The sequence below is a fragment of the Lentinus tigrinus genome (assembly GCF_003813185.1).
Source record: "Lentinus tigrinus ALCF2SS1-7 unplaced genomic scaffold L226scaffold_46, whole genome shotgun sequence".
Lineage (NCBI taxonomy): Eukaryota > Fungi > Basidiomycota > Agaricomycetes > Polyporales > Polyporaceae > Lentinus > Lentinus tigrinus.
Window position 1 is genome coordinate 54,880 of NW_027137955.1, and position 24,872 is coordinate 79,751.

Sequence of the window (24,872 nt, forward strand, 5' to 3'; positions counted from 1 at the left end):
TCCGTAACCACGCACAACGGGTTGTGGTCCACAGAAATGCCGGAATCCATTGGCACGTCCGTAAAAAGGCTCAGATCGAGTCAAAGGCGCGTTACAAGGTGACCCCTGGTTCCTAACTTCAGCCGAGGATGTAGCTCGAGGGTAGGGAAACATGCACCGAAGACTACTGGATAACGCAAGCAGAGGTACTTGACGAATTCCAAATCCCCTCCGTGACCAATGGCAAGATCTTTGTGCGGGCGGAGTACGAGACGATGTACATTCGGCTACGCAACGCACACAAGGCGAAACTCGAGCCTGGCGTTCTACCGACTATTCGTGGTATCGTTCTCACCGGACAGCCTGGGATCGGTGCGTCTTCGAACACCTCTCCAGCGATTTCCGGGTCTCAATGCCTTCCTCTAGGGAACTCATACTTCGCCCAATACGTTCTAATCCAGTGCTTGGCAAACCAGCAGGCCGTCGTGTTCTTCACTTCAAGGGGTTCGGCCTTCTTCTTCGACGAATTTGGGGTCCGTATCTGTTCGACTGCACAAGTAAACGCTCCGAGAACCTTCTCTGAGCCCCACTTTGGTGCCCCCGAGACGCGGATATGGTCTCCCATCGACGCTGCCCCTCAGGAAAATCCCGTGCCTTCGAACATCATGTCTCACTTCCTCTTCTTCGTGCTGTTCACCCCGCCGGACGACAGATATCTCCAGGATGGCTATCGCGTGCGGAAATGGATTATGAGTCCTTGGACAGACGAGGAGCTCTTGATGTTGTGTGTATCTACTATTGCTTTTCTCCCTTTGTAATACTAATCTTCTGCAGATTGTCGACTAGCGACATGATGCCGACGGCCGATGCTGCACATACCCTCGAGAATGTGCAAGACCTCCGGTCGCGCGTTGGTCCGTGCCCGGGTTGCATCGCGTTGGCGTTCATTTATCCGGTATTTTATCAACGCAAAGTCGAGAACACCGTCAATGCAGGCTTGGATACTCTCCCCTGGCTCCTCTGCTCAACACCACTGTCGTCGTCTGACCATTTGGTCTTGCTCAGGAGGGCTAGCGAAATCAACCCTACAGTGATGCGGGACGACTCTATAGAGCAGGTTTACACCTTGAAACCTGCGTCGGTGATCGAGAAACTGAGGACCAGGTTGAAGACGCGGAACGCTTCTTCCCAGCCTGTTCAAGTTCCGATGCTAGACAGCATCATCTTCGAGGGCTTAGCCATCAAGCTGCTTTCCAGCAAGCCTCCCAACGGAGTGTGTCGATTTGCATGGCACGCGCAGATGCTCCCGCGGGCCAATCGTCCGCACTGTTTCGAGTACCGGAATGCTTCCTCCGACAACACTCTTGTAGTCACGGAGGACGGGGCCGCTCAGCTCGTCGACGACGAAGTACTCTCGCAATGCGAGCCTTCCTCACTTAGAGACGGTCAAGTCCCCGGCGTCCCGACCCCAACGAACTTTCACGCGTACTCGGACGCGACGGAGCTAGATTTGGCTCTCGGCAAATATTTCGTACCTCTCGCGCTCAACGCTCCCTTCGACGCCTTCTTCGTTGCGGGCGCGAATCCTCGGTCTCAGATGACCGCTCTCTGGATCGTGCAAGTTGCAGTCAGTCGCACCCGCACGGGCGTTTCTCGCGAGTGTCCGACCGTCAAGGAGCTGGTCGGAACGGCGAAGGGGAAGTTCAGGCAGGTTGATGTGAAGTACATGCTGATGATGCCGCACAGAGGGTATAGTTCTATCCAGTGGAATATGGGAGAGGAGTTGGGTGAAGTCGAGGGCGAGGCATTTGTTTAGTATGTCAACTTTCCCTGTTCCACCGTGGAGGATGTTGTCCGACCGAGACAATGAGGCGACGACGTGTCGTTCCACCACGTGCTGCCAGTGGTGTTGTCAGTGTACAGTAGTTGAGCTCTGCGATTGGTGCTTGTAACCATGTACATCGTCGTCACTGGCATCGGTGTGCTTATAGGATGGGGTGGTCATCGCTACATTAGAGGCTGGTGCTTCTTGCCTTCGATAGTTCGCAGCATGAATGATCCTTCTTATATGCGTTGGATGAAAGTAGATCCGAGTCCAAGTCGGACTCGTGGCGGTGCAATATCCACGTGTGTCCTCCCGCCGTCGGTAATTACCGTTCTTGAATCTCCGCCAGGAAAGCGGCGGCCCGTCCTTCTCTTCTCTTTCTTCGACCATCACCACCGCGACCGACGCCCCGAGCAGTGCACTCGTCCACAACGTCCACGTCGTCTCGCACTGGTACTAGTACCGCCCTCCTTCGAGAGCAAATCGAACGCCGGGAGCGTTATGCGAGTTCCAGGGAGACCGCCAGAATCACCGGGTTGTATGCACAGCGTGGCTGGAGTTAACGATACGCGGTGTTGGCTGTCAGGACTCTGGAGCAGGTGTGTCTTCCTATTATGCGATGAAATGCGCCCGCATATGGAAAGGAGAATCGTTCTCCATGTTGTGTGAATACTCGATATCACGGACTTGGGCGGCGGGCCCTCCCGTCTTCGTTCCCGTACAAGCATATCGTGGCAGCATACGGAATGCAATTTTCAGTGGGCTTATCAAGCCATTTTTGACGCTGTAGAGGAGGGAGGCAGCGCGCAAAGCCTCGCTGAAGCCCTCACACCTCGCGTTGCCGCGACTGTAGTGAACTGGTCATTGACAATGAGGAGCGGTGACTCGTCAACGCGTCAACTTCTTGCGCGACTTCGAATCCCGGTATGCGAGAACAGGAAGGTTGTCGTGGATTGCTCAGTTATCCACTTATTCTTGATACATGCAGATGCTACTGTAGACAAGCGGATATACAGGTTGTATTTGTCCTCCTGACACCGGACCTTAAACTTGTCAATCTTGGGTAGCATCTCGCGTGCTCTCCATTCCATTCCAAAGTGCGTAACACGATTGTCATGCAGAAGGCAGCTCCATCTCTAACCTTCCTTATTCGATAGTGAGGCGGTCCTGTCCTTGAAACGCGACGGGCTAAGTCTCCGTCTGCCGACGAAAGCTATATAAGTCACCTGTGAAGGGTGCTGTCCTGCGCCAACGCCGATTGTTCCCTCTCACATCGCGGTGCCACTCGGTGGTTGTGGTTTGACGCACACGGCGTCCCGCAAGGCGCTGCGGATAGCGAACGCTAGTCGTGCGGATTCCGATGCAGACATGTGTACGTTCCAGCTATCTAGTATTGGGCAGAAGGTGTCTCAGGTTGACGTTTCAATGTCGCAGTCAGAACAGCGAAGATCAGCCAGTGGCACCTAACAACACTGTCCGAGTGACTTCGCTCCCACCACCCTACCGCCGCGCTCATTCTGCGCCACGAAGACCTTATAGGGAAGGTCGAGCCTGGTACTGAGAAGCTACACCTATTCTAGTCGCGCCCACGACTTCACAACCCTTCACGACGGGCCTCATGTCCGACCCTGCTGGCCACAACCCGACATCCAGAGCCTCGTTGTGGCTGGCCTGTACCGCAGCGCTCTATCTTGACGCTGTCTCTTATACGTGTCCCACTGGACGTCCCTACAGCCTTCTCAGTCTTCAGTCTCTCTCAGTTCCTCTGCTCTCGGGCCCTGACTTGTATCTTCACTTGTGCAGCCTCCGCCTCATGGCCCAGAACGATCAATACAATCACAGACAAGGACATGTTTGCCGATGTGGGTCCACCCCCTCCGCCTGGCCAAACCTCAACCGTGAAGGCGACCTAGTCCTGTTTTGGCCCACTTTGTACTTCTCCCGCCCCCGACGGAGTGACCGTTCAGTACATGCGTAGCGATGGATGATCTATGTGCAATCAATGGTGAGTGCGGTGCATATTGGACAGTTCTGAGTATTTGTCTGGTTTACAACGCTTCGTTCATGGCTGAATCTCTTCGCAACGGTACTGCCGTACTCCTCCTTTGCCCTGCGCGGACAGAGATGCTCATATGTCGCGGACTTCGTGTACAACGGTCGTCCTCGACAATCAGGGCGCTTGCGCGCCTCCGAGCCTCGTGTATGGGACAGTGCGCCCACAGTGCGCCTCGTTTCCTCCCCTCGACCCTTCCTCGTTGCTGTCTTAGGCCCGCGCTCAGAGTGATACTGATCGTATCTCTCACGGATAGGGTTCCGTTATTCTCTGCGCGCAAGCCAGCTGCCATATAACGGCTTGCTCCCACCACTCGGCCGTCCTCTGGCTGACCCATCGTCTGGCTGCTGGCTGCTACTTGCTACGTTCCCTGCTACCTCGACGTCGGCAGCCCCCTCACTCACTGTGGATGTCGACATCGGAAGCCCTCACCATCGCCGGGACTGCCAGACATCGCGCCTCGCCCGCCACTCATTGGTCAACTCGTCATACTGCCTCCGAGCGCCGTGCCGCCTTCGCGAAGCCGCCCCTCCACCCGACAATGTGCCTTGTCCGGGCATCTTCTTCCCGCATTCATTTCGCAGTACCCCCGGCCTCGTCTTCTCGTCTTACTCAATCCTGGACTTTCGACTTTCGACTTTTGCCCAAGACGAAGCGGCTCGACATGGATCATGGCCCGACAGTGCGTATTGTACGTCATCCCACGCTCACTAACAACATGCCCTCTGCCTCACCTCCGCCGCTTTCCCCACATTTCCCTGTTCCCGTAATCGGACTACCGGCCATCATGCAACACGTGCTGACAGGCTGTGGGATGAGCGCACATGTTATACGCTTGTTGGGCAGGCATCCCGAGCACAATGAACGCCAGGAAGGTGTGTCTCTTGACGTCTTGAATGCCGCCAAGTGTTAGCTTACCGTCATCGTGCAGGCGCGGTATGTCGTAATGAGACCTGCATCGCTCTGTGTCGGCCTACGACCTAATCCGATATGCTTTCTCGACGATGCTCTCAATGCGCTTGCGCATGATGGACCGCCGCTATACGGCGTTCGTATCTTCTCATCGTCTCTGAGAGCAGGGAACCTCGGGACATGCGCCTGAACGCCCCTGGGGCATGAGACCCAGGACGTCCACGAGGTCCCTCTATTTTCCCGCTGCTCTCTATTCCCGCAGACGTCGTCCATCCATAGAACAAGGGCGCCCGACACGCTCCCATCGACGCTGCATTCTAGACGCTACGCGCCAAATACACACTCTCATCTCCGTCCTCGCACACTCCGCGAAATGCATCCTGACGACGGCCAGACTTGACCTGACGCTCTCCAGCGCAAGTGCTGTACGCGAGCCCCACGCCTTGTATTCCGCGCGTCGGCTGACGGCTCTGGGTGCTGATGGAAAGATATGTATGTCCCTCCATGCACTCCTGCGCGCCCGCTGTGCTGACATAAATCCCAACCTTAACAGCTTATGGAAATCATTGGCACACAGCCGCGCGGGCGGAGGCATCCGGATTCCGGACGTGATGCACTCAAGCCCATCGGCGTACTCTTCTGCCGTGGTCCCTCAATCAAGCTGACGAGCCCGCAGTCCCCCCATTCTCTCGGGCCTCGACTTCTTCGCCCAGGAACCAACCGCACCAAATGCGCCCATGGGTTACGTCGTGCGGGCTTCCCGAACGCATGGTCCCCGCCAGAAACGGGGTGCAAAGGCCATTCTGGCGAGCGAAGGCGCGCTCACGAGACCGCGAGCCGGGAGCGTACGTCTATTTCGATTGCGATAGGCCCTGTTCCGGGCCTGCGTAAAGGTAGGTAGTGCGCGGCGAAGTATTCACAGGAATAAACAGAGATATATCCGGGACGCGGAAAAAAATAACCTATTCCGGGGAATCGAGACGGGAGTAAGTAGGCAAAGTGTACGGCCAAGGGTCCCTCGAGACTGGTGAGTGCTGCGAAACGTTTGGGCAACTATTACTGATACTTATCCTTCTCCTCCCAGAGCCGTGGGGCGCCGCGGGGCGCCCTCAAATAATGGATACAGTGCGACGCGTCGCGGGTAGTGATACAGTGGTACACAGACGAGATCGGACGGGACAGGGTCAAGGCGATAAACCAAGATAATGGGACGAAGACCTCACCTGGGTACCAGGGCAAGGCTCGAGAAGATCAGCTGAGAGCGGAGCGGAGCGCGGGATGAGATAGCAATAAAGAAAAATAACGAGTGGTAAGTGAGAGAGCGAGGGGGGGAGAAGGGGAGAAGAGCGTTCTAAATCGCGAACGTGGGCGCAGACGACAGGTATGTCGGGGCAAATGCGGCGGCGTCCACGGGATCCAACGCCGGCCGCCCGTAGAAGCTCGCGAAGTCGCCCTTCGGCGGGACGCCTCCGAAGTCCTGGGTTCCGTACGCCATGTCAATGCCCGTGGGTGCGCAGAACGCGGGCACGCCAGACGGATAGAGTTGCGCCCCATGCTGAGGTAAGAATTCCGCGGACGGATCGTACCCGTGGCCATCACTGCTGAGGTAGTTATCCAGGATCGAGGTCGGATCGCAGGGCGTATGCACGGAAGAGTACGTCTGCGGGGTGCCGGGCATGCTGGAGAGGGGCGAGGACGACGTGGTCCAGTTGCAGTTGTCCATGAAGGACGTGTCGATCGTGAGGTTGAACATCTCGGGCGCGGAGACGCACGAATCCTGCGAATCCTGTGAGTACGCCTCGAAGACTCCCTGCTGATCGAGGGGATCGCAAGCCTGGTATGTCATCGCGGGGTTCGCGCTGCTGTCGAAAGAGAAAGTGCTGAAATCCTGCAGGCGATCGTCAACATCATCAACAACAATGCTCCGAACAAGCACGGCGCTAGACTCACAAAGGAAGGATTTGCGGGAGGGAGCGAGTAGGATGGGGTGGGAACGTATGGCGACGAAGGTGAGCTGTAGTAATCGCTCTCGGTGTCCGGTTCCGAAGGTGGCGGGGGGGAGGGAGTCGAGCACTCGTACGCCGGCGTGCGAGGGACCTCGGGCTGGGAGCTCGACGAGCGCTTGGTCTTGCGCTTCGAAGGCGTCGTGGGCTCAGGACTGAGGAAGGGCGGATTGGAGTGCTCGGTATCGGGGGCGGGCGCGGACGACGAACGTCGGTAGTGGCGCGCGGTGATGGGAGCCTCGAAGCGGGTGACGACCTCGGGGACGTGGTGGCGGTCGAACTCCTGGATGGCGGCATCGAGGTCCGCGCCCTTCTTGCCCTCTATGAGCAGCTGCGCTATCTTCGCGCAGCGCTTTAGGTCCTTCGGTTCTACTTCTCTCACCTTCCGCTTCTCCGTTGGGCCCTTCCCCTTGGTGTGCAAGGGGCGGAACGCGTACTGGGGGAACTTGCGCTTGTGCTCTTCGAGCGCGGCCTTGGCCTTGGCGTGCCAGACCTGCCGCTCCTCGTGAGGGAGGTTCTGCCAGGTGAGTCCTATGATCTTGGACAGCGTGGAGTGGTTAGTCTCGACCTCGGAAGAGACGTGCTGGTTTTTGATGAAGGACGAGCGGAAGAGGATGAAGGCGTTCGGCGGGCGGGGGATGTGGTTCTCGGGCTTCTTCTTGGCGTGCGCGGCGCGGCGCGTTGTCGCGTCGGCGTTGGCGGGGAAGAGAAGCATGTCTCCAGAGGAGTCCGCAGAGGGGCTGGGAGGATCGTTGAACGTGCCGGGGGTGACATTCGGGGCGAACGCGAAGCTCGGCGCGGCGGACATGTCAGCTGCTGGAGTGGCAGTCAGTTTAACATCTGTGCTCGGTTTATCAGTCGCGCTCGCGCGCTGTGCATGGCCTCTGACGGACCTTGGGCCGCGGTGCGCTTTGAGGGGCGGACGCGTTCGCAAGGCATGGCAGGAGACCGAATGTGGCAAGAGACCCAAGATGCAGCAGCGGGCGGAGAGGGGAGTGACTCGAGAGCCGGGGAAGTGATGGAGGAGGGGTGTCGCAAATGGAGAACCGGAGGGAGATTACATACATCTTATAGCGGCCGTGAGGATGGGGGTGCGAACGACGAAGCAACTCCGAAAATCGTGGCGTTACGGCCATTCGAGACTTACCCGAAGCGGCGGACTCAAGTAATCTCGCCAATTCCTGGCGGCATTTCTGACGATAAGCCGCGACCCGAATGGCAGCATTGTTCCAGCACAAGGGACGCAGCTGACCACCCAGGTCACGGTCCTCTCTCCCTACCGCCCGCCCGACTGATTTGCTCGTGCAATTACGTCTCCGCACATGCCCACCACGTCTGCGCCGTGAGAGCGAACGACACACCGCCAACCGTGCTCGACAGCGCCGACGTCCTCCGCCAGCACCTCTGCGTCCGAGTCCGCGAGTCGCGAGCGGAGGCATATCGTGCGGGGCAAGCACGATCGAGATGCGCATGATGAGATGGCAGGGCCCATGTTGCGCAACCCACCATGCTAGATTGAGCAATCGTTGTACTGCGCTCTTGCTTCGTTCTTTTCCCATTGGACAAGCGCTGCCTCCCAAGGTTGTTCAGCCGTAGCGACGGTGATCCAGGGCCTGCCTTTCCCTTGCAAGCTGCCTTGTAAGTTGTGCGTTGAGTGCTCACCGTCGAGCGTTGTCGATCCTATGTTTTGATACAGCCCTCGCCAGCCTAACGCCACATCTGGGATCGATTGCCCGTCGAGATCACACAACGGAAGCAAATTATTGCCACGAGATTTGCCCCGATCCTTCCGTCCCTGGTTAGTGACGCACTGCTTGCCAGTCTCTAGTCATCCTCCCCGAAGGTATCTGGACCGTGGACGACCGTAAAGCGCACGGACACAAGAACTTCCCTCCGCGGCTTCGCTCATTTGTCGTCTACACCCGTGTACGGCATTGCTTCTCGTCCAGCGTTCTCGCGTCGCGGAAGCTTTTGGAGATCAGCATCATGAATCCCTGGAGCGCGCCCAGAAATCCTCGCCCAGGCTCTGATATCAAGAGTGTTCGACATCGGCCGTCTGCTCAGGTCCTCCGTCCTGCTCCGTCAAATAAACCTCAGACTCTGTGGGCGTCGCCATCACGGCTTCCAGCTGTCAGTGGCTCGGTGCCAACCGCAGACCACTTATCGAGGGTAAAGCGTTTCCTAAATGGATAAGTGGACAACAAGGGTACCTGGCGCGCCAATCTGGGAACTCGTCCACACAGGCGCCCATGCTGCTTCGAAGATTCCGCATCCGAATCCGAATCCGAATCCAAATCCAAATCCAAATCCCATCGCAGCCCACGGCGCCCCCTCACGGTCGTCTTCCTCTCAGGAAGGGCAATCTGTTGCTATACTCCCAAGCTTCTACTGTGCCTGCAAAAATAAGACGTACCATCCCGCCTTCGTGCCGCGGCGGGCCCGAACACGCGCTCTATCACGCAGTACGCTCCTCTGCTCCCAGGCAATCGGCATAACAATCACGTCCTACATTATCCGGCTCGTAGCGGCCAAACCGGGACGACGGCACACCCACCGACCCATCCGGGCGTACACATGCACATGAGGAGGAGCGGCCAAGGGTTTCTTCGCGCATGATGCCCGTGATCGCCCACGGGATTTCTGCGTGAGCCCATGCGACTGCCGTGGAGACCCCCTGCGCGGTATCATCGTCTCTTGACGCTCCTGGGATCAGCCCCGACGTCTTCGCTGTGGAGCCGCCGAGGACGTTAGCAACGTACGTTAGCATTGCACGCCCTACGCACTTGGCCTGGGGACGAGCTCGACGTTTGCAGGCAGCCTTGTTTGCTGCGAAGCCTGCGAAGTCGCTGCGCGCCAGGGCTAACCCAGAATGTCAGCTGTGCATTGTGTTGTCCATTGTCGCGGACGCAATTGGACCGTGACAGCGGAGCCACAGGGATTCTTCTCCGCGTGCGCGTGATAGCAATTCTAGCACGGTTCCACTGCTTCCCTCTCTCTCCCGTACGTGCGTGCGTGCATGCAATTCTGCCCAGTCCCCTTCCTCCTTCTGCTTGCGTACCGGGCCCGGAGATGCGCCCGATAACTGCCGGAATGCAGCCTTCCGCGATCTGCGAGCTGTTCCGAGCAGCTGGCCTGCCTGCTTCGCAGCCCTAGCCGGCCGTATCTTTACGCCATGCATGCCATGTTCTCTGCATGGGCAGTGACGAGCACCAGTGCTTGCGCACGCGAGGGCGGAAGGACGGGAGAGATGACGACGGAGGCACGCCGTTGCCTTTCTCAGCGGGCTCGCCCCGCGCAACGTGGCCCAGAGAATGCACGTGTACGGAGCTGGTGACCGTACGCCGAGGCTTGCATCTCGCAGGCTCGCGCACTGGCGCCCTTCCTGCCTGCAGGCAGCGCGACATTGATTTTTTGGGAAAGATAAGCACCGCAAAATAAAATTCGGAAGCCCAGGACAACGACTTACACCTCGCCCTGTTTTTTTTGGCCCAGCCAGATTTTCGGCCCCAATCGATATTCTTACGGTTTATCCACCCGATCCCCTCCCTTGCCAGCTGGAGACGGTCCGGGAGGAGTATGCATTCGCCGCATACCTCTGCGGAAGGGCTATAGCCTCTTGATCTGGACTGCGGGTCATGTGGGAGGCGTCGTTGTATGAACTTGGCGAACCCCGCATGTGGCGCAGGAGGCAATGGCGTATTGCGCCTCTGCCTTCTATCGTCGCGGAAATGAACGCCTCCTGGACTATGAGCCGCTAATCAAGACCTTGCAAACGAGGGCGGTGGCGATTATGAGGACTCACCGGTGAGATGGCTTGCAACTCGGTCCGCTAGACGTCAGGTATGAGGGTCTCGGCCGTGGCGAGTTCAATACAAGGTTGTCCCGGGAACGTAGACATCCGCACGGTGCATGTTGCGTTGCGCATCACTGCAACCGCGCACGAATCAGTTGTCACCTCGGAGGCCGGAGGGAGCGGTGGGCGCTGGCCGCGAGCTGCTAGAAGCGTGCAGGGCTACGGGAGATGAACGTGAGAAGATGCGAGTACAATGTCCTGGCGCGACTCCTCATGCCTCATGCGGCTGGCCATGGGTGGGTGGGTGGTGGTTAGCCCCAGATCGGCGGGCGAGATGCGCCCATGCGCTCCTGGCTGCCAGGCGTCAGCCCGCGTATTTTGCGAACGCCGGGAGAACGGAATATGAGCGCACCGATCCTCAATTCCTCTGATCCTCTGGAGTCTGATCCTACGTCGTCTTCTCCAGAGACCTCCCGAATCGATCGCCACAATCACATCCGAGTCCGGGCCCCAGCAAGTGGTGGTGGCGCACCCACATCACAGCTAGGCTGGAGCGGTAGGTGTCGCTGGGTTTTGGCAGGAATCTGGGGCGTGAATCTTCCCGTCACGCTTCAGGGCAGAAGCAGGCTTAGTTGCACAGCTCATGATCCGGGAGAGAGAAGAGAAGCCAGCATCATACCTGCGGGCGCGGTCGTTAGGCAGGCCGCCCAACTCTCAACCTTGATAGACAAGGCACCCTGTGGCTGAACTTAGGTCGCGCGGAGGTGATGAACTCGGGCTCGATAGAGGCTGACGTTCATTTCGGAGCGCGTCGTTTCGAGCTTGCGTCAGCCGTCTGCGACCGCATGTCGCAGCGGCTAACTAGACGTCTAAGAGCAGTCAGCGAGAACAACGGGCATGATGACGAGGGGGTGCTAGATAGGGAGAATAACATCTCATGTTGTTCATCTCTCCATTCTTCGCCTAACCTTCGAGCTTCAAGAGTGGCGCGAACGTGCGCATACAAGGGAGCGCTGAGCACCCTTGTATTCGAGAGTACGCAGCCAGACTGCTCAGTGCGGTATGCCGAATGATGACTCGGATAGGATACCTGGGGCACAAGGCGATTTCTGACAAGAACTGATAAGCGGGCGGTGTAGGAGAAGGACTTCACCACAGAAGGACTGCCGGGCATATGATTCCAGGCAAGAGACAACATAACGTGCGGCAGGATTTTGACATCGGACAGCCGCAGTTGGCAAGGAGGGGACCCTTCTGCAGCACATATGACGCAGTATCAGGAAGCTCCGCCGATCTCTCCGAAGAGCTGTAGAAGGACACACCAACGGACTTCGTGAACGCGCATAACCTACCGCAACATGTGCGACGGCTTGAGCGGGTCGCTATGTGCTATTGCGGTGACATCGTTGTAGCAAACCAACAGAAGGATACCCAATTATGCACGAACCGCTACTTTGAATGTACCGCATACAAGACAGTCTTCAGCTCTGATGGACCCGTTTTCAAACAGTTTTCATTCATGTTGTACATGATAGCTCACCTAGTATTCGACGACAGGAAGTTGAGCTACTTTCAGCATGTGGCTCTAGCCTCACCAGCCTCGTGATCGGCCTGGTCCTGTAACCGAACAATGCAAGAACAGTTATGCCTGCCGTTCAGCGACATAGTACTCGGCAGCACATGCATGAGCGACGCACCAGAACAACCGCATCCGCCTCGATTTCCACAAGCATCTCCGAGGACACAAACCGTGCGCCCACAATCATCGTCGCCGCCGGACCCACACCGCCCAGAGCATCCCTCAGCGCATCCCCCACCTTGCTCGTGTCCTCATCCCTCGCAACGAACATGCGTACGCGCACAATCTCCGACTTCGACCCGCCAAGTGCCGTCACAGAGCGTACAATCTCGTCGAAGATCGCATTGGCTTGGTCGTATGCCGATCCGGGATAGCGCAGCTCGCCGGACTCGGGGTCGATGGACGTCGTGCCAGAGACGAAGATGAAGGGACCCTTCCGGACGGCTCTCGAGTAGCCAAACTTCTCCTCGTAAGGATTGTTCGTGCGGAATCGTTGCATGGTGGATGGCAAGGCGGCGGTACGGGAGATGCATATGTCGCAGTGGTCACGTACCTTTATCCGGTATCCATCCTCTGGCGATCCCCTGGCATGACTCGACCAAAATTGTCTGTATATCCAGCTCACTGACTCGACTAGAGCTCCCTGTCGTTGAGAGACACGAGGCGTGGCGCAGGGTAAGTGCAGGACACGAGGAGACAACAATGTTGCGGCGTGGTGATGGTCGGGAACAGAGTTGTGAGCGGCGGTGCAAAGCCGGAGCTGTTCCCAACGACGTCATCCCCACCACTGGCGGTGCTCCCGACAACGACGAGCGGACCTCAGTCGACGCTGACGACAGCGTCCTCGACGCCGACAGTGGCACTGAGTTGCAAACTCCCGTCTGCTATTCGGACCGATGCGTCTACAGCAACCGCCTCAGCGCTCAGGTCACGGAAGCTGCGCCTCGTGCCCGGATAGCTCTGCCTCTGGCTCTGGCAGCTGCTCGTCTTTATCCTCGTCCATCTCGCCCTCCTCGCCATCGCCATGGGCGACTTCCGCGACATACCGCCCCTCGTCGAAGCCCCAGGCTCGATGCCGACGATGATGAGCAACGCGAACCCGTTCGCGTCCTGGGACTCCCTCCGCACGCCCAGCGCGGGCCCCGCCCCGCCCCATTCCTTCAGCCCCGCACCCGGCTTCCTTGGGCCCTCGCCATGGCCTGGATACGACTCGCAGGCGGGCACGCCGATGTCCTGGGGCTCGTCGTCCATGATGTCGACTCCGATGCTCGCTGCGCCCGCCATGGCCGTCACGCCGAACGTCCAGGGCGGCTTCATCAGCCCTTCCGGCTGGCCGCGTCCGCTCGCCACACAGGAAGACGTCGACCGGAGCCCACCTTCAGCATGGGATCGTGTCGACGACGGGTACGAGCGACGACAACTTGCTCCCCGTGGTAACACCCCGACGCTCTCGCGGAGCGTGTCCCTCTCATCCAGTCCGTCCTCTGCTTCTCTCTCCAGTCGTTCGCTATCTCGCAATGCGTCCCTCAGAGGAGGCAACGCTGCTGAAGCCCTGAAGCGTCCGCCACGGGAATGGCGGATAGATTTCAGCCTGTCGGGCGCGGGCTTCCTCAGCGGTCTACTGGGAAACCGAGCACGATCGAAGTCCTTCGGAGGCAACGGCGGTACGCATTCGCGCTTCTGCCGGCCTTGCTTCTTCGTATACTGACATCTCACGTCTCTTCCAACTGCACAGTACAAGAGAAGGTTGTACTGCATCCCTACATCCGGTACAACGCGTCGAAGCCGCCGATGCACCTCGACCTCCGCGAGTCCCCGAACGCGATCAAATTCCGCGCCCTCAAGGACCGCACGCTGAACAACTGGGACCTCATGCGCTTCGTGTGCGAGCCCCCGCTGCCCGTGATGCGCCTCTACCACGAGCGACTGCCGTGGTACATCGAGGTCGAGGCGCAGAACCCGTCCGGGGTCACGCTCTACGAGCTCTTCTGCGCGATCCACTACTGCATGTGGACCCAGATCCAGAACGCGGACTACTACAACGTTGAGATGACCACCGAGGCGCGCGCACACGTCGCGGAGGCGTGGGCCGAGCGGTGTCGCACCGACGAGGAGCGTGCGCAGGGCATCCGCCGCGTCGACTACCTCATGGGCCGCGTCGTTATGGAGGGCATTCAGAAGGGCAAGGATGGTATGTTCGAAATCAAGACGCGCAGGCATGGCTCAGCCTAGTCCTCCACCATCTCCCCGTCAGTCGTTCCGTTACGGTTCACCAGTACTTTCGTGTGGCGTCGTTATCGTGGTCTTGGAGAGTCCTTGCCTGGTGCAGGCAGCAGCCATATTGATATCGTAGAAGTCTGTAAGTGAAGCCGATCATTGTATGCAGTATTTATTCTTGTAGTTAGCCTCATCTGTGTACATCCATCCATACCGTTCCATCCTTGGCCTCATCTCACCTCCTGCTCTGTATGATTCTTGCTATGCTAGTGTCACTTGGGACGATCTTCGGTAGCATATACCATACGCATCTCAATTGTACCATCACTCGTCCGCAATGCAAATGCTTAGGTTATCGCGCTACGCTGCGCATGGACTAAAGTATATAATAATACTGCCGATACTGGAACAAGCGACGAACGAAGGCTACTCCAGCCCGCGTCGGATACCGTCGAACACCCTTCCACCCGCGCCCATGATGACGCCCCCAACGAGCCTCCCGACCTTCTTCCACTCCCTCGAGAACCCATGCCGATGGTGCCCATTGCCCCCTGGCAACCCGCCATTGAGCCCATACACGGCCATCGCCACACCCAGCACAAGCACCGCGCCGGCGACCATCGTCTTCCTCTGCACGACGATATCCGTGAGCCTCCGTGGCTTGCGCAGCTTCCGCCTCCTCCGCTCTTCCCGCTCCTTCTCCTCGCGCCGCCTCTCCCTCTCCCCCTCACTCATCTCGGGCTCCCCCTCGACGTGCGGCAGGACGATGAGCTCCGGACGCGTGACCATGAGCTCAGCCTCGTCGTCGTCTGGGAGGTCGGACGCACGCTCCGACCAAGTGAGCATCACGCTCTGCGGGCCCATGATCGAGCTCAGCGCGATGCCGGGATGGGAGGGCGGGTACAGGTTGAAGAGCTCGTCTGCGTGGCGGAGGAGGGCCGTGACCGATATGCGTGCGCGGTGCGGACCCGGTTCGTGTTCCAGCGGCTCCGGGGAGGCCGTTCGCGGTGGTATATGCTTCTCATCTTCGGGCTCAGGCAGTGACGGTTCCAGTGGCTCCTCCTTGACCTCGACCGTCGCATCTGCATCTGGCGGTAGCGTCGCGTCGACGGAGCGCGCGTCGGTCTCTTCTTCCATTCCAGCCTCGTTAGCCGGAGGATGAACGTCATCAGAAGCTGGTGTGTCGATTGTGGTCGGGACCGCAGAAGCGTCATCGTTGCTCCGGCCTTCTTCAGAGCCCTCCGCATAGTCTTCCGCATTGCCCTGAGCCGAACCTAAGGTGTCAACAGGAGCTTCTGGACCGGACGGGAGATCTGCGGTGGCGGCGGCGACAGGAGCTACTCCTTTGGGTATAGTAGGTGCAGGGTCTTCTGTCTTGACTGGACGATCTGCTGTCTCGGCAGGGCCCTCGGATGCCTCCGCCTTGGGCATTACTGCGGACTCCTCGCCTTCCTCGTATAGGTCTGGGAGGACGGTGAGTAGCGAGTGCACCATGCCATCTTCGCCCTCGTCTTCAAGTACCTGGACCTCTTCTCGGCGCGTGAGCGTCAGCTGGAATCCGACAGCACGTCGTTAGTATGTATCTCTTTGTCCACTATGCGGTACTTACTGCGGCGGCGAGGTATACGACAGCTATTGGTGGCCGGGAGAGCAGGTAGTCGAAGATGTGTTGGATGAGGGGCAGAGTCGGGACGTCATGAGAGAACAGGGTAAGTAGGTTGGATAGGGCGAAGTAGGGTAGCGGGGCGACGCTATGAAGACATATTAGTTCAAGGGATCCAACGATAATATCAGCAATGTGCACAGCTCGCTGAACGTCCTTGAAGATCCTTATATGCACTTATGGCCTTGGACCGGGTGTCCCAGAGGGACAGGACATGTCCCGCAGATAACCCAATCCCTGGAGTGGCAGGAGGGATAGCGAGAGGGTGGCTACCCCGATGATAGCTGCTGCGCTCTACGAGGGTTTCGGCGACCCACAAACGGAATTCTCGAAGTTCCTCGACCACATGGCCAGCTGGAAATATGCACCTATGGCGTCTTGGACAGACGTGCCTGGGTGCCCTTGCAGCCTGGTACAAGCCCACAAGGAAGGGGCTTAAGAGAACTCCAAGGAGCGCCAAGAAAAATGTGCAAAGTGCTGCTGTAGCATGTCACTGGCAACGCACCGGTCCAAAGTAGCAGCGAACTTCTCGTCAGTGAGGCGTAGCAATCGCTTTAGAATGCTGATAGTAAGGACGTCAGCATTAAAAATTGTGTAGATCGGGATTGACTCGAGAGAAGGGCTCACCGTAGTAGGCCGACTACTGGGTCCAAATTGTCACCCATGGAATCTCGGACGCGATGTAAACTCAGTTTCTCCGTCACCGGTAAGTGCAGCTCTCTAGGCAGCGTGAGGAAGATGACCGAAACAATGTCATGGTATCCCTGAGTTGTCGGAACGCGCGTAAAGCTCCGCCCTCAGGGGGAAGCAGGGAGCAGACGCACCTGAAAGTAGTGTAGCCGCGGTCTACGTCGGAAGACGGAGACAATCAAACGGTTTAGAGCAGTTTGTAGCCTCTCTCTACTGTTTACGCCATCTGTTCCGCCATGCGGGTGAGCCGCTGGCCACGCGGTATTGAGGAGAACAGTTTCACCTACTGTATACAAGACAAACGAGCGGTCCGTGTCCAGCTCAATCTGGCGTTCGTCCGCATGCGGTTTCTCCCCCAGGACGGGCTCCTGCAACGCCTGCTCGAGAGTGGTGTCCGACCACACAGAGTGATCTGTGGCTTCGCGTTGATCCTGGAGTTTCTCGGTGTCTACATGGGCGAGCTTTGGCCTAAAAAAGTTCAAATAATGTGTAGACACGACCAAGACGCGTCGACTCACCATATCCGTATCCGGTCCTCTCCAAAGCCATGCGGCTGTAGGCTCAATGTTCTGAGTGCTTGCCAGTCGAGCTCCTCGGGCCTCTGATGCGTGCCATCTTCCATTCCAGCACTGCCGCAGATATTACGAGGTTACGAGACTAGCAAGACTCTAACGGGGATAAAACAGGCGTGAGGGTATGATGGTAAGAGGCGAGGTTGGAATGGCGGTGACGGCATGCTGCCAGTGCCGTTGGCGCTGAGCATGGAGATAAGATAAGATTGAGCAATTCTGCCCAGGGATGCGGTAACCTCACCTTGTACTCAATCCACAACATCAACCTGCTCTTTTTGCAACACACGACTTTACTTACTGGGCATCCTCTGGAATCCACTCTCATCCTGAGGTCTACATACTTTGGCACGCTCTAACATCTCGAAGCGCTCACGGAGGCTGTACCGAAGTTAGCGAACGGGCGACGCGTGTGTGGCACGAAGGCGTCAGCACCTGCTTTCGGACAATAACCATAACCTACCGCACAAGCGGATAAGGATCGCAACACTCGTGAGTAAATACCCAGGCCTCGATATAGAAGAATACACCACGCCCAGGTAATGTCCCTGCCATCCTTTCCCCCGTCCCACCACCACCACCACCTTCCTTGCTGCCACAAGTCGCTGCATCTACCCCCTTTCCCCAGTGTGCGGGGCCACCCCCCTCCGGATCGACTGCCGTTGGTGCTCTAGAAGTCGAACGCTGACACTCATGCGTCCGAGCCAGAGATCGCCCACGATGCACGCACCGCGAAGGAAGTCTTGCCAGGCCCTCCTCCCGGACGGCGAGACGCCCTGCAGCGCGACGTTCCGGGGGTGGGGCAAGTACTGCACCCCGCACCTCGAGGAGTGCGCGCAGCTCTCGGGCCAGTTCAAGGACGCTGCGGCGCGCGCCGAGCGGCTGCGCAGGACCGGAGAGCTCACAGAGAAGCAGGTCCGTGCGCTCACGAACGCCGCCTCAGTCGACAGGGCCATCGACAGGGTGCGGCAGTACCTGGAGGCGCTGAATGAGGAGAACAGGACTAGGGCTGCTCTGTTGGGACGGTTCCCGGCGGAAAGTAGGTCCTCTGTTACTGTGCGAGCCTGTGTTCGTGTGACTTGAGCGTTTCTGCGATTGCAGAGGATGAGCGACACATGCAACGACTGACGGTTGTTGAAGAGAGGAAGACGGCGTGCAGCGCGCTGATTGAGCAGCTTCAGCAGCATCGCGAGGAGGTCTTGACGAGGTCTCAGCAGAGGCGGGAGCGATACAGGGATCCTAGTCAAAGCAACCCAGAGAGGCAGCCGCTCCTCGGCCGTCCACGTCGCTCCCGGCGAGTGTGGATTTTTTTACTTGTGCTTGTGGTAAGCTTGCAGATTCCGACTGGGGATGCGCTCGCTGACAGCGCTGATGTAGCTTGTCGTGATTCCGACGGTCTTCATGATTGCTGTATTACTCAGTATCAGCACAGGATCTCAGGAGTTCCCACCGGTGAGTAGCACCTGACCCATGCTGTTGCGCACGCCTTAACTCGTCTGTCTTACAGATCTCTATCTGACGGCTGGGATGACTACTACTGTTGTACATCTGGTTTACATAGTTCGGGCGTCTTCCCCGGGCACTGGACACTCATTCGCTCTTATTGTACCAACACCACTCACTTCATACTTTGCTCCTCTCTCGTGATGCATGTACTGCCTCTACTCTTGTATCAACACCTTGTTGTCGCATACACCCAGTCCCGTCCCATCATACAAGCGCATGAATTCTCCGAGGCAAGTGCGCGCTTAGCCACTGTTTTCGGCTCTCTCCGAGTTCGAAGCCTCAAGGCGAGTAAGTATATATACGTTCTGCACATTCCCTTTACTGACAGTATTGACATGCCAGCGGGCAGGCATCAAACCTAATAACCGCGACAAGGCCGTGCGGCTTGTCGTCCTGCTTGCACCTTTCCCTCATGTCTGCCCCGCTCCCATCCGCCGCCTGAACACTCTCAGACCTCGGAGCTCTGGACATCGTCATGCCTGTGGACGCCGCGTCGCCTGCGCGCTGTAAGGCTCTTCTGGAGGACAAGAAGACGCCGTGCGAGAGGAGGGTTCATCAGAGGAGAGGCCGGCGATTCTGCGACCAGCACTACGATCAGTACAAGGAAGCCACATCAGCGTACAAGAGAGCCTCCGAACGTGTCGAGGGACTGAAGAAGGCTATCTGCGTTCTACGGGATAACCTACACACCTATCTTGCTACGGCCCACATCGACAGCGCGATTAAGGTGGTGAAGAGGTGGCAGGACGCGATCGTTGAGGAGATGCGACTCCGCGAGGTGCAGCACAAGCGTTTCTTCCATCTTGAAGGTGCGTCCATGCCGTGGTTGAAACGCGGGCAAATATTGGCGCTGAATGAGTTGAGCGTAGAGGATGTGGGACATCGCATATGGCGGCAGGGTCTCGCAGAGAACCTCGTCAAGGCCGAAGACCTCATTGTGCAGCTCCGACACCAGAGAGAGGTCGTTTCACATTCCCAGTCTCACCAAGCTGTACGGGCACCTGTCAACACCCCCCCGAGACCTGCCGTACCTGCACTTGCGTCGCGAGCTTCTATGCAGGCGGCTCGCCTGGCCCGGGAGCGTGTCAAGCTACTCAGGCATCCTCAAGCGCGCTACGGCGTGTATAATGCTCCGGCTGGGCACGTAGATCTGGAGAGACAACCACTGGCAGATCAATCGCACAAGAATTCTACTAGCGAGGACATCTGTCTTAGCCTGGTGGTGAGTCGTCTTCGAGTGATTTTCTATGTGAGGTCCAGCAAGCTCACGATCCGACGACACAAGTGCTTGGTCATGGCTGTTGTTGTCGTCTGGCTGCTGTGGCAGGCGTATGCCCGGTGGATGTTGTATGGCGGTAAGTGTATCGTCTGTTGAAATTTGAGAACCACGCCTTCTAACTTGCGTGACAGTCTAGCCAAAGTCTCATTGTTGTGGTTACCGTTCTTCGGCCCTACCGACGCGGCGGCCCTGTCTTCGTATTGCTTCTTGTATTCCTTCATCTGGTTAACGCTCAAGTTGTGTTTCAGAACATGTACAGTACAACGTGTAGGCTCCCCTGTCCCAGTATTCGCGATGTCACAACTTCCTTATAGTCTGGGCGTTCGATTGGCTCCAACTTGAGGTCCGAGTACAGAGTACAGCGTGGCGCGTCCAACCGCATCACATCTGTGCAACATGTAGGCAGTAGTACCCGCTTCAGGCTAATGACAGGTACCAGCGACTAGATTGTACATGGGTTATGTTCGGACCGCAACCATGAGGCCTGAGGCCCGTGCCCATGCCACATACTCATGGCAGCCGAAAGACTCGGGTGCGTTACAAGTTCAAATGGGCCTCGAGTTCCTGACCGTACCACCACTGACTCGGAGTCCCGTTGACCCCCCATCACCAGCTATGGCGATAGACTTGAACCCTCCTCCCTCCACGAACGAAGTCCGGCCCTGCGAGGCGCGCCTCAACGACGGGAGGACGGCTTGCGGCCGCGAAACGGCTGACGCCGCTTTCCCGCATTGCGGCCCCCCACCGCCATATTTACAAGGACCTCACCACGGAATACAAGGCGCTCTCGAGGGAGGTCGAACAGATGAAGGAGCAAGCTTGCATCTCGCCGGGAGCAGTGAAGGCCATGCAGGCCATCGCTGAGGTCGACGCCGCGATGCATCGGGTGCGGGAATGGCGAGAAGGCATTGACAAAGAGATCCAGAAACGCAAGGAGCATACAATGAAGTTCTTTGCCGGTAAACGTAGGTGTTCATGCCCTGATCACGGGATTGGTACAGCGACAATAGCTGAACGCGCGTGTCACAGTGGACGAGGGGCACCGCAAGTGGCTGGAAGGGTCTTGATCGGGACAGGTCGAAGGCCGAAGACATCCTTCGGCAGCTGGATACGCGGAGAAGGGAGATTCTGGAGGCGGATCCGGAAGAGGCACGCCGTGCAATGGAGGAGGTTGGGCACAGCACGTCGGGGGAGCGTGGAGATCAGTTCGCGCGTACGGTGCCAGAGGAAGCCATTGATTCCGCCAAGACGGGTGTCCCTGAGGTTGTCGCACTTCCGGAGAGAGCCAACCTGCAAACCGGGTACAATGAGCTGAGAGGGTCGAGCAGAGGGCGTGCCCCATCGCACCGGGGTCGTGCAGAGCACTGGCAGGAGACGCGCCGACAGTTCCCAACTGCTGGAACATATGCAGCCTCCCCAGCTCATGTTGTTCCGCCGACGCCGCAACCACAGACCGCGGCTAGGAAGCACGTTCCCGAGTCCCATTCAACACAGGATAGGAACCCGAGCGTCGGACTCCTCCAGAATGGACAGAAGTATTCCTCCTCCTACCGTGGAGCCTTACCAGTCCAGGCCTGCCGATATCGAGAGCCAGAGGCCAGCCACACCCACGGACGAGGCTCCTGAGCGACGCACCGTCGATCTCCGCATGTTCGGCTTGTTCGTGATGGTGAGGATCAAGAATGGTGCAATTCGACTTGCTGCGCATCACTCACCACTCGTTTATGCAGGGCACCACTGTCGTCGTCCTTGAATCACTGGTCCTGTGGTGGGCAATGGGACGGAACTCGCACAAGCCCAAGGGTGAGTCTTCAAAATTTGTGATGTTCCACGACTTCACTGACGTGCTGTCCATCCCGAGACAGCCTCTTGGCTGTGATACTTGTCGTAGTTGTCACTGTCTTGAATTTCCTTGTCTTATTCGTCACTATTTTAATTTCTTCGCGAGGCCGGTCTTCCTCGAGTATTTCTATCGAGCGTGGCTTTCCAGCATGTACTGCACGTTATGGTATTGATTATCATTTCATATGAATACGTCCGCAAAGTGGACTGGCTATACATACGTACATTACGCAACCCAGCCGGTGGCGGTGCTCGTATACATGGAGTCCACAACCGCGTTATTCGGCTCCGGCCACTGAGGTCTAGGACGGTCCATCTGGTGCGTAAGTATCCACCGATCGACATGCAAGGACCTAGCACAGAAGACATAATCAGCCTACATATATATCGACTCGAGCGCAACTGCTGCCCCGGCCGCCCTTGCCCATGTTTCCCCTCCATCCGGGTCTCTGACCGCTCCTCACGCTGCGATGGCTCTCGTCTCCCCTCCCTCGTCGCCGACCATCGAGCTCAGGCGGTGCGAGGCCCTGCTCGTTGACGAGGAGACAGTCTGCAAGGTCCCGATCCGGTCCCATCGCGGCCGGTTCTGCAACGCGCACGGGAGGGAGTACGTGCATCTCACCCGCGCGTACAAAGCCGTGTCCAAGACCGTCGAGGAGCTCAAGGGGCAGGCCTGGCTCTCGAGGAAGCAGCTCCGCGCCCTGCAGGACATCTTCGAGGTCGACAGCGCGATCAGCCTGGCGGAGGAGTGGCGGGACGCGATCGCGGAGGAGATTCTTGCGCGCCAGGTGCAGCACCGACGCTTCTTTACGACTAGTGAGTGGCTTGAGACCCTGGGTGGTAACAGAAACGTTGAGAGTCGCCAGAGGACAAGGGCCACCAGCAGTGGCTCGAGCATCTGGCCATTTGCGAGACGCGGGCGGAAGGGCTAATCACGAGACTTCGCGACCGGAGGCTGGAGATCGTCAGTGCAACGGAGGCGCGCCGCCGGATCGATAAATGGGCCGCACAACTCCGGAAAGTGGAGGCTGCTCGTGCCGCGCGCGCAAAGGAGCTGCAGCGTCAGATCCAGGAAGCAGGGCGCCCACTCGGAGGTGCTGCGCATACCGCTAGGACGAGCACTACAACCACTCCTGCTCCCGCGCCGCCAGCCAGGACGGTCCCAGCAAGCCCCAGCGCCGATCGCGTCCAGCGGCCAACGGTCTACTACTCCGCTGGCGGGTTTTCTGCCCATAGCTACGATCTGGAGGGCCAGATGCCTGTCGGCAGGCCGGACGGAGGATGGAATGCGTCTAGTATACTCTATGTGGTGAGTAATTGCGTGGTGCACCGTGCGCATTTGTCTGACAATGGACGACCCAATAGTTATTCTGTATGTTGCTGCTGTGGCTATTCGCTTCCTGAGAACAGTCCCGGGGAATAGACGAAACGAAGTAAGTCTATTCTCCCCGTTCCCGTTCCGCAGCCTGATGACGCCGCGTCAGTACGATGACTGTCTTTGGGGCGCTGTACGATACTTCGCATGATGTTCCCTCTCTTCGCTCGCGTGGCTGTTACGAGATTGTATATTAGTCGCATGCACACGTCTGTTACGATGACATCAACAGCAACCGCCTCGTACGTACAAGTCGTCTTTCGCTGCGCTGGAGACGTACATGGGACGGCGCCACAGACGTCCTATGAGCGAATCTTGTCGAGCAGAAGACTCCCGAATCATCGACCAGCCCGAAGGCAAGCCACTTCCCCTTGCCCACTTCCACTTCCGCTCACCCTCCGCGACGCAGCCAGTCTCCAGATACGCAACCCACGCAGAACGTCATCGCTATCCATCATCGCCATCGTGCATCATGCATCAGCGTCCAGCCACGGGCGCGAGGCTACGAGGCGTGTCTGGGTGCCCACCCGCGTCGGGCATGAGGTTACCCCGATCGCGCAGGCCATGACGTCGATCGGGATGTTCATATGTGGGACGACATGGGCCATGGCCAGGCTCGGTGACTTGAGCTTGAGCCTGACTGTGCTGCCCAGTACTGCCAGGTGGGTTAGCGGGTGTCATGGCCAGCTGCCAATGACGGCGACAGCTTGAGGTCCCTGGGTCCCGTGTTCGCGTCACGGTGGCAGGTGCTGGCCCTGCACAGTGCCCACTCTACGTCCGCAACGCGAGGTACGGAGTATGGAGTACGAAGGGTCCTGATGCCAGCTGCACCCTGCGCAGTCGGCGTGACGAGGATGACGCCAGGACTCGAGGGAGTTCGATGCAGGACGAAATTTTACACTCGTAGACTCGAGCTTCGACTACGTGCATCGCATAGGGCACCGACCTCGGTCCCCCAAGACTGTCATTGATTTCGCGGGGGATAGACACGAACTTCTCAGGCCGATCGGACGCGAGGGGCACTAGAAGCGAGACGGTGCGAAGCTTCGAGGAGGGTCCTCCACGCTGAACGAGAAGTGAGAGATGAGGGACGAGATGAGAGAGCGAGACTGTGGATCTAAGACTCTGAGTCGAGGTCTGCTCGAGTGCGAGTGCGAGTTCCCCGCGCGGACGCCACAAAGAACCTGCCCTCCCAAAACATGTCGCACGACCACTCGCACCCCACACCATGAGACAACAGCTGGTCGTGCGACACCCCACAAGATGGTACTGACGGGACGCCGAGCTCGATAGTTTGAGAGAGAACGTGGTTGCGTCACCTGCTCTCTCTGGCGCGTCTCGCAAAATACGACATGACCGAACAAGTATCAAGAATCGTGAAATGTACCATATCACGTCGCCCCACAGGCGTCCTACAGACTATTTCCAAGCCTCCATAGGGCTCCCGGTGATGCCTTGGTCCTAATTCGGGCTCGTAGCCACAGCGTTACCCAAACACGCAGGAGGGAGAGGTGAAGGACAGACGTCGGACAGGCTCGCGGTACGTAAGCACGCACAGAGCAGGGGCGTGCCCGGTCAGGTGATGCC

At 58.1% G+C, this 24,872-nt stretch overlaps 10 protein-coding genes across 10 annotated transcripts; 7 read left to right on the top strand and 3 right to left on the bottom strand.

The window, feature by feature from the left end:
- Window positions 1–254: 254 nt before the first annotated feature.
- On the top strand, window positions 255–1,795 carry L226DRAFT_563304 (uncharacterized protein; the record flags this gene model as incomplete). The annotated part of the gene is made up of 4 exons (XM_067683556.1): window positions 255–351; window positions 406–763; window positions 814–893; window positions 954–1,795. The coding sequence occupies 4 exons, from the start codon at window positions 255–257 to the stop codon at window positions 1,793–1,795; spliced, it is 1,377 nt and encodes a 458-aa protein (XP_067530083.1).
- A 1,759-nt stretch (window positions 1,796–3,554) lies between these two features.
- On the top strand, window positions 3,555–5,045 carry L226DRAFT_270997 (uncharacterized protein). The gene is made up of 3 exons (XM_067673475.1): window positions 3,555–3,809; window positions 4,114–4,732; window positions 4,789–5,045. The coding sequence occupies exons 1-3, from the start codon at window positions 3,789–3,791 to the stop codon at window positions 4,839–4,841; spliced, it is 693 nt and encodes a 230-aa protein (XP_067530084.1). The 5' UTR covers window positions 3,555–3,788; the 3' UTR covers window positions 4,842–5,045.
- Window positions 5,046–6,120: 1,075 nt separating this feature from the next.
- L226DRAFT_471589 (uncharacterized protein) lies at window positions 6,121–7,711 on the bottom strand (the record flags this gene model as incomplete). Its single annotated transcript, XM_067676397.1, has 3 exons — window positions 6,121–6,657; window positions 6,720–7,612; window positions 7,666–7,711. The coding sequence occupies 3 exons, from the start codon at window positions 7,709–7,711 to the stop codon at window positions 6,121–6,123; spliced, it is 1,476 nt and encodes a 491-aa protein (XP_067530085.1).
- Window positions 7,712–12,137: 4,426 nt separating this feature from the next.
- Window positions 12,138–12,743, bottom strand: L226DRAFT_555134 (YjgF-like protein; the record flags this gene model as incomplete). Its single annotated transcript, XM_067683043.1, has 2 exons — window positions 12,263–12,743; window positions 12,138–12,182 (listed from the first exon to the last, which is right to left on the bottom strand). The coding sequence occupies exons 1-2, from the start codon at window positions 12,641–12,643 to the stop codon at window positions 12,138–12,140; spliced, it is 426 nt and encodes a 141-aa protein (XP_067530086.1). The 5' UTR covers window positions 12,644–12,743.
- A 629-nt stretch (window positions 12,744–13,372) lies between these two features.
- Window positions 13,373–14,376, top strand: L226DRAFT_471616 (uncharacterized protein; the record flags this gene model as incomplete). The annotated part of the gene is made up of 2 exons (XM_067676399.1): window positions 13,373–13,808; window positions 13,880–14,376. 2 exons carry the CDS (start codon window positions 13,373–13,375, stop codon window positions 14,374–14,376), a joined length of 933 nt encoding a protein of 310 aa, XP_067530087.1.
- A 308-nt stretch (window positions 14,377–14,684) lies between these two features.
- On the bottom strand, window positions 14,685–17,423 carry L226DRAFT_539685 (uncharacterized protein). Its single transcript, XM_067681718.1, has 7 exons — window positions 17,233–17,423; window positions 16,998–17,182; window positions 16,849–16,940; window positions 16,652–16,788; window positions 16,530–16,586; window positions 15,971–16,112; window positions 14,685–15,912 (listed from the first exon to the last, which is right to left on the bottom strand). The coding sequence occupies exons 1-7, from the start codon at window positions 17,334–17,336 to the stop codon at window positions 14,788–14,790; spliced, it is 1,842 nt and encodes a 613-aa protein (XP_067530088.1). The 5' UTR covers window positions 17,337–17,423; the 3' UTR covers window positions 14,685–14,787.
- A 580-nt stretch (window positions 17,424–18,003) lies between these two features.
- Window positions 18,004–18,802, top strand: L226DRAFT_575518 (uncharacterized protein; the record flags this gene model as incomplete). Its single annotated transcript, XM_067685206.1, has 4 exons — window positions 18,004–18,322; window positions 18,385–18,608; window positions 18,661–18,735; window positions 18,791–18,802. 4 exons carry the CDS (start codon window positions 18,004–18,006, stop codon window positions 18,800–18,802), a joined length of 630 nt encoding a protein of 209 aa, XP_067530089.1.
- A 67-nt stretch (window positions 18,803–18,869) lies between these two features.
- Window positions 18,870–20,581, top strand: L226DRAFT_271445 (uncharacterized protein). Its single transcript, XM_067673476.1, has 4 exons — window positions 18,870–19,073; window positions 19,132–20,011; window positions 20,075–20,144; window positions 20,205–20,581. Exons 2-4 carry the CDS (start codon window positions 19,265–19,267, stop codon window positions 20,408–20,410), a joined length of 1,023 nt encoding a protein of 340 aa, XP_067530090.1. The 5' UTR covers window positions 18,870–19,073; window positions 19,132–19,264; the 3' UTR covers window positions 20,411–20,581.
- Window positions 20,582–21,593: 1,012 nt separating this feature from the next.
- Window positions 21,594–21,947, top strand: L226DRAFT_575520 (uncharacterized protein; the record flags this gene model as incomplete). The annotated part of the gene is made up of 3 exons (XM_067685207.1): window positions 21,594–21,737; window positions 21,799–21,871; window positions 21,934–21,947. The coding sequence occupies 3 exons, from the start codon at window positions 21,594–21,596 to the stop codon at window positions 21,945–21,947; spliced, it is 231 nt and encodes a 76-aa protein (XP_067530091.1).
- Window positions 21,948–22,333: 386 nt separating this feature from the next.
- L226DRAFT_539690 (uncharacterized protein) lies at window positions 22,334–23,520 on the top strand. Its single transcript, XM_067681719.1, has 4 exons — window positions 22,334–22,726; window positions 22,777–23,219; window positions 23,276–23,343; window positions 23,395–23,520. The coding sequence occupies exons 1-3, from the start codon at window positions 22,381–22,383 to the stop codon at window positions 23,312–23,314; spliced, it is 828 nt and encodes a 275-aa protein (XP_067530092.1). The 5' UTR covers window positions 22,334–22,380; the 3' UTR covers window positions 23,315–23,343; window positions 23,395–23,520.
- The last annotated feature ends 1,352 nt before the right edge of the window (window positions 23,521–24,872 follow it).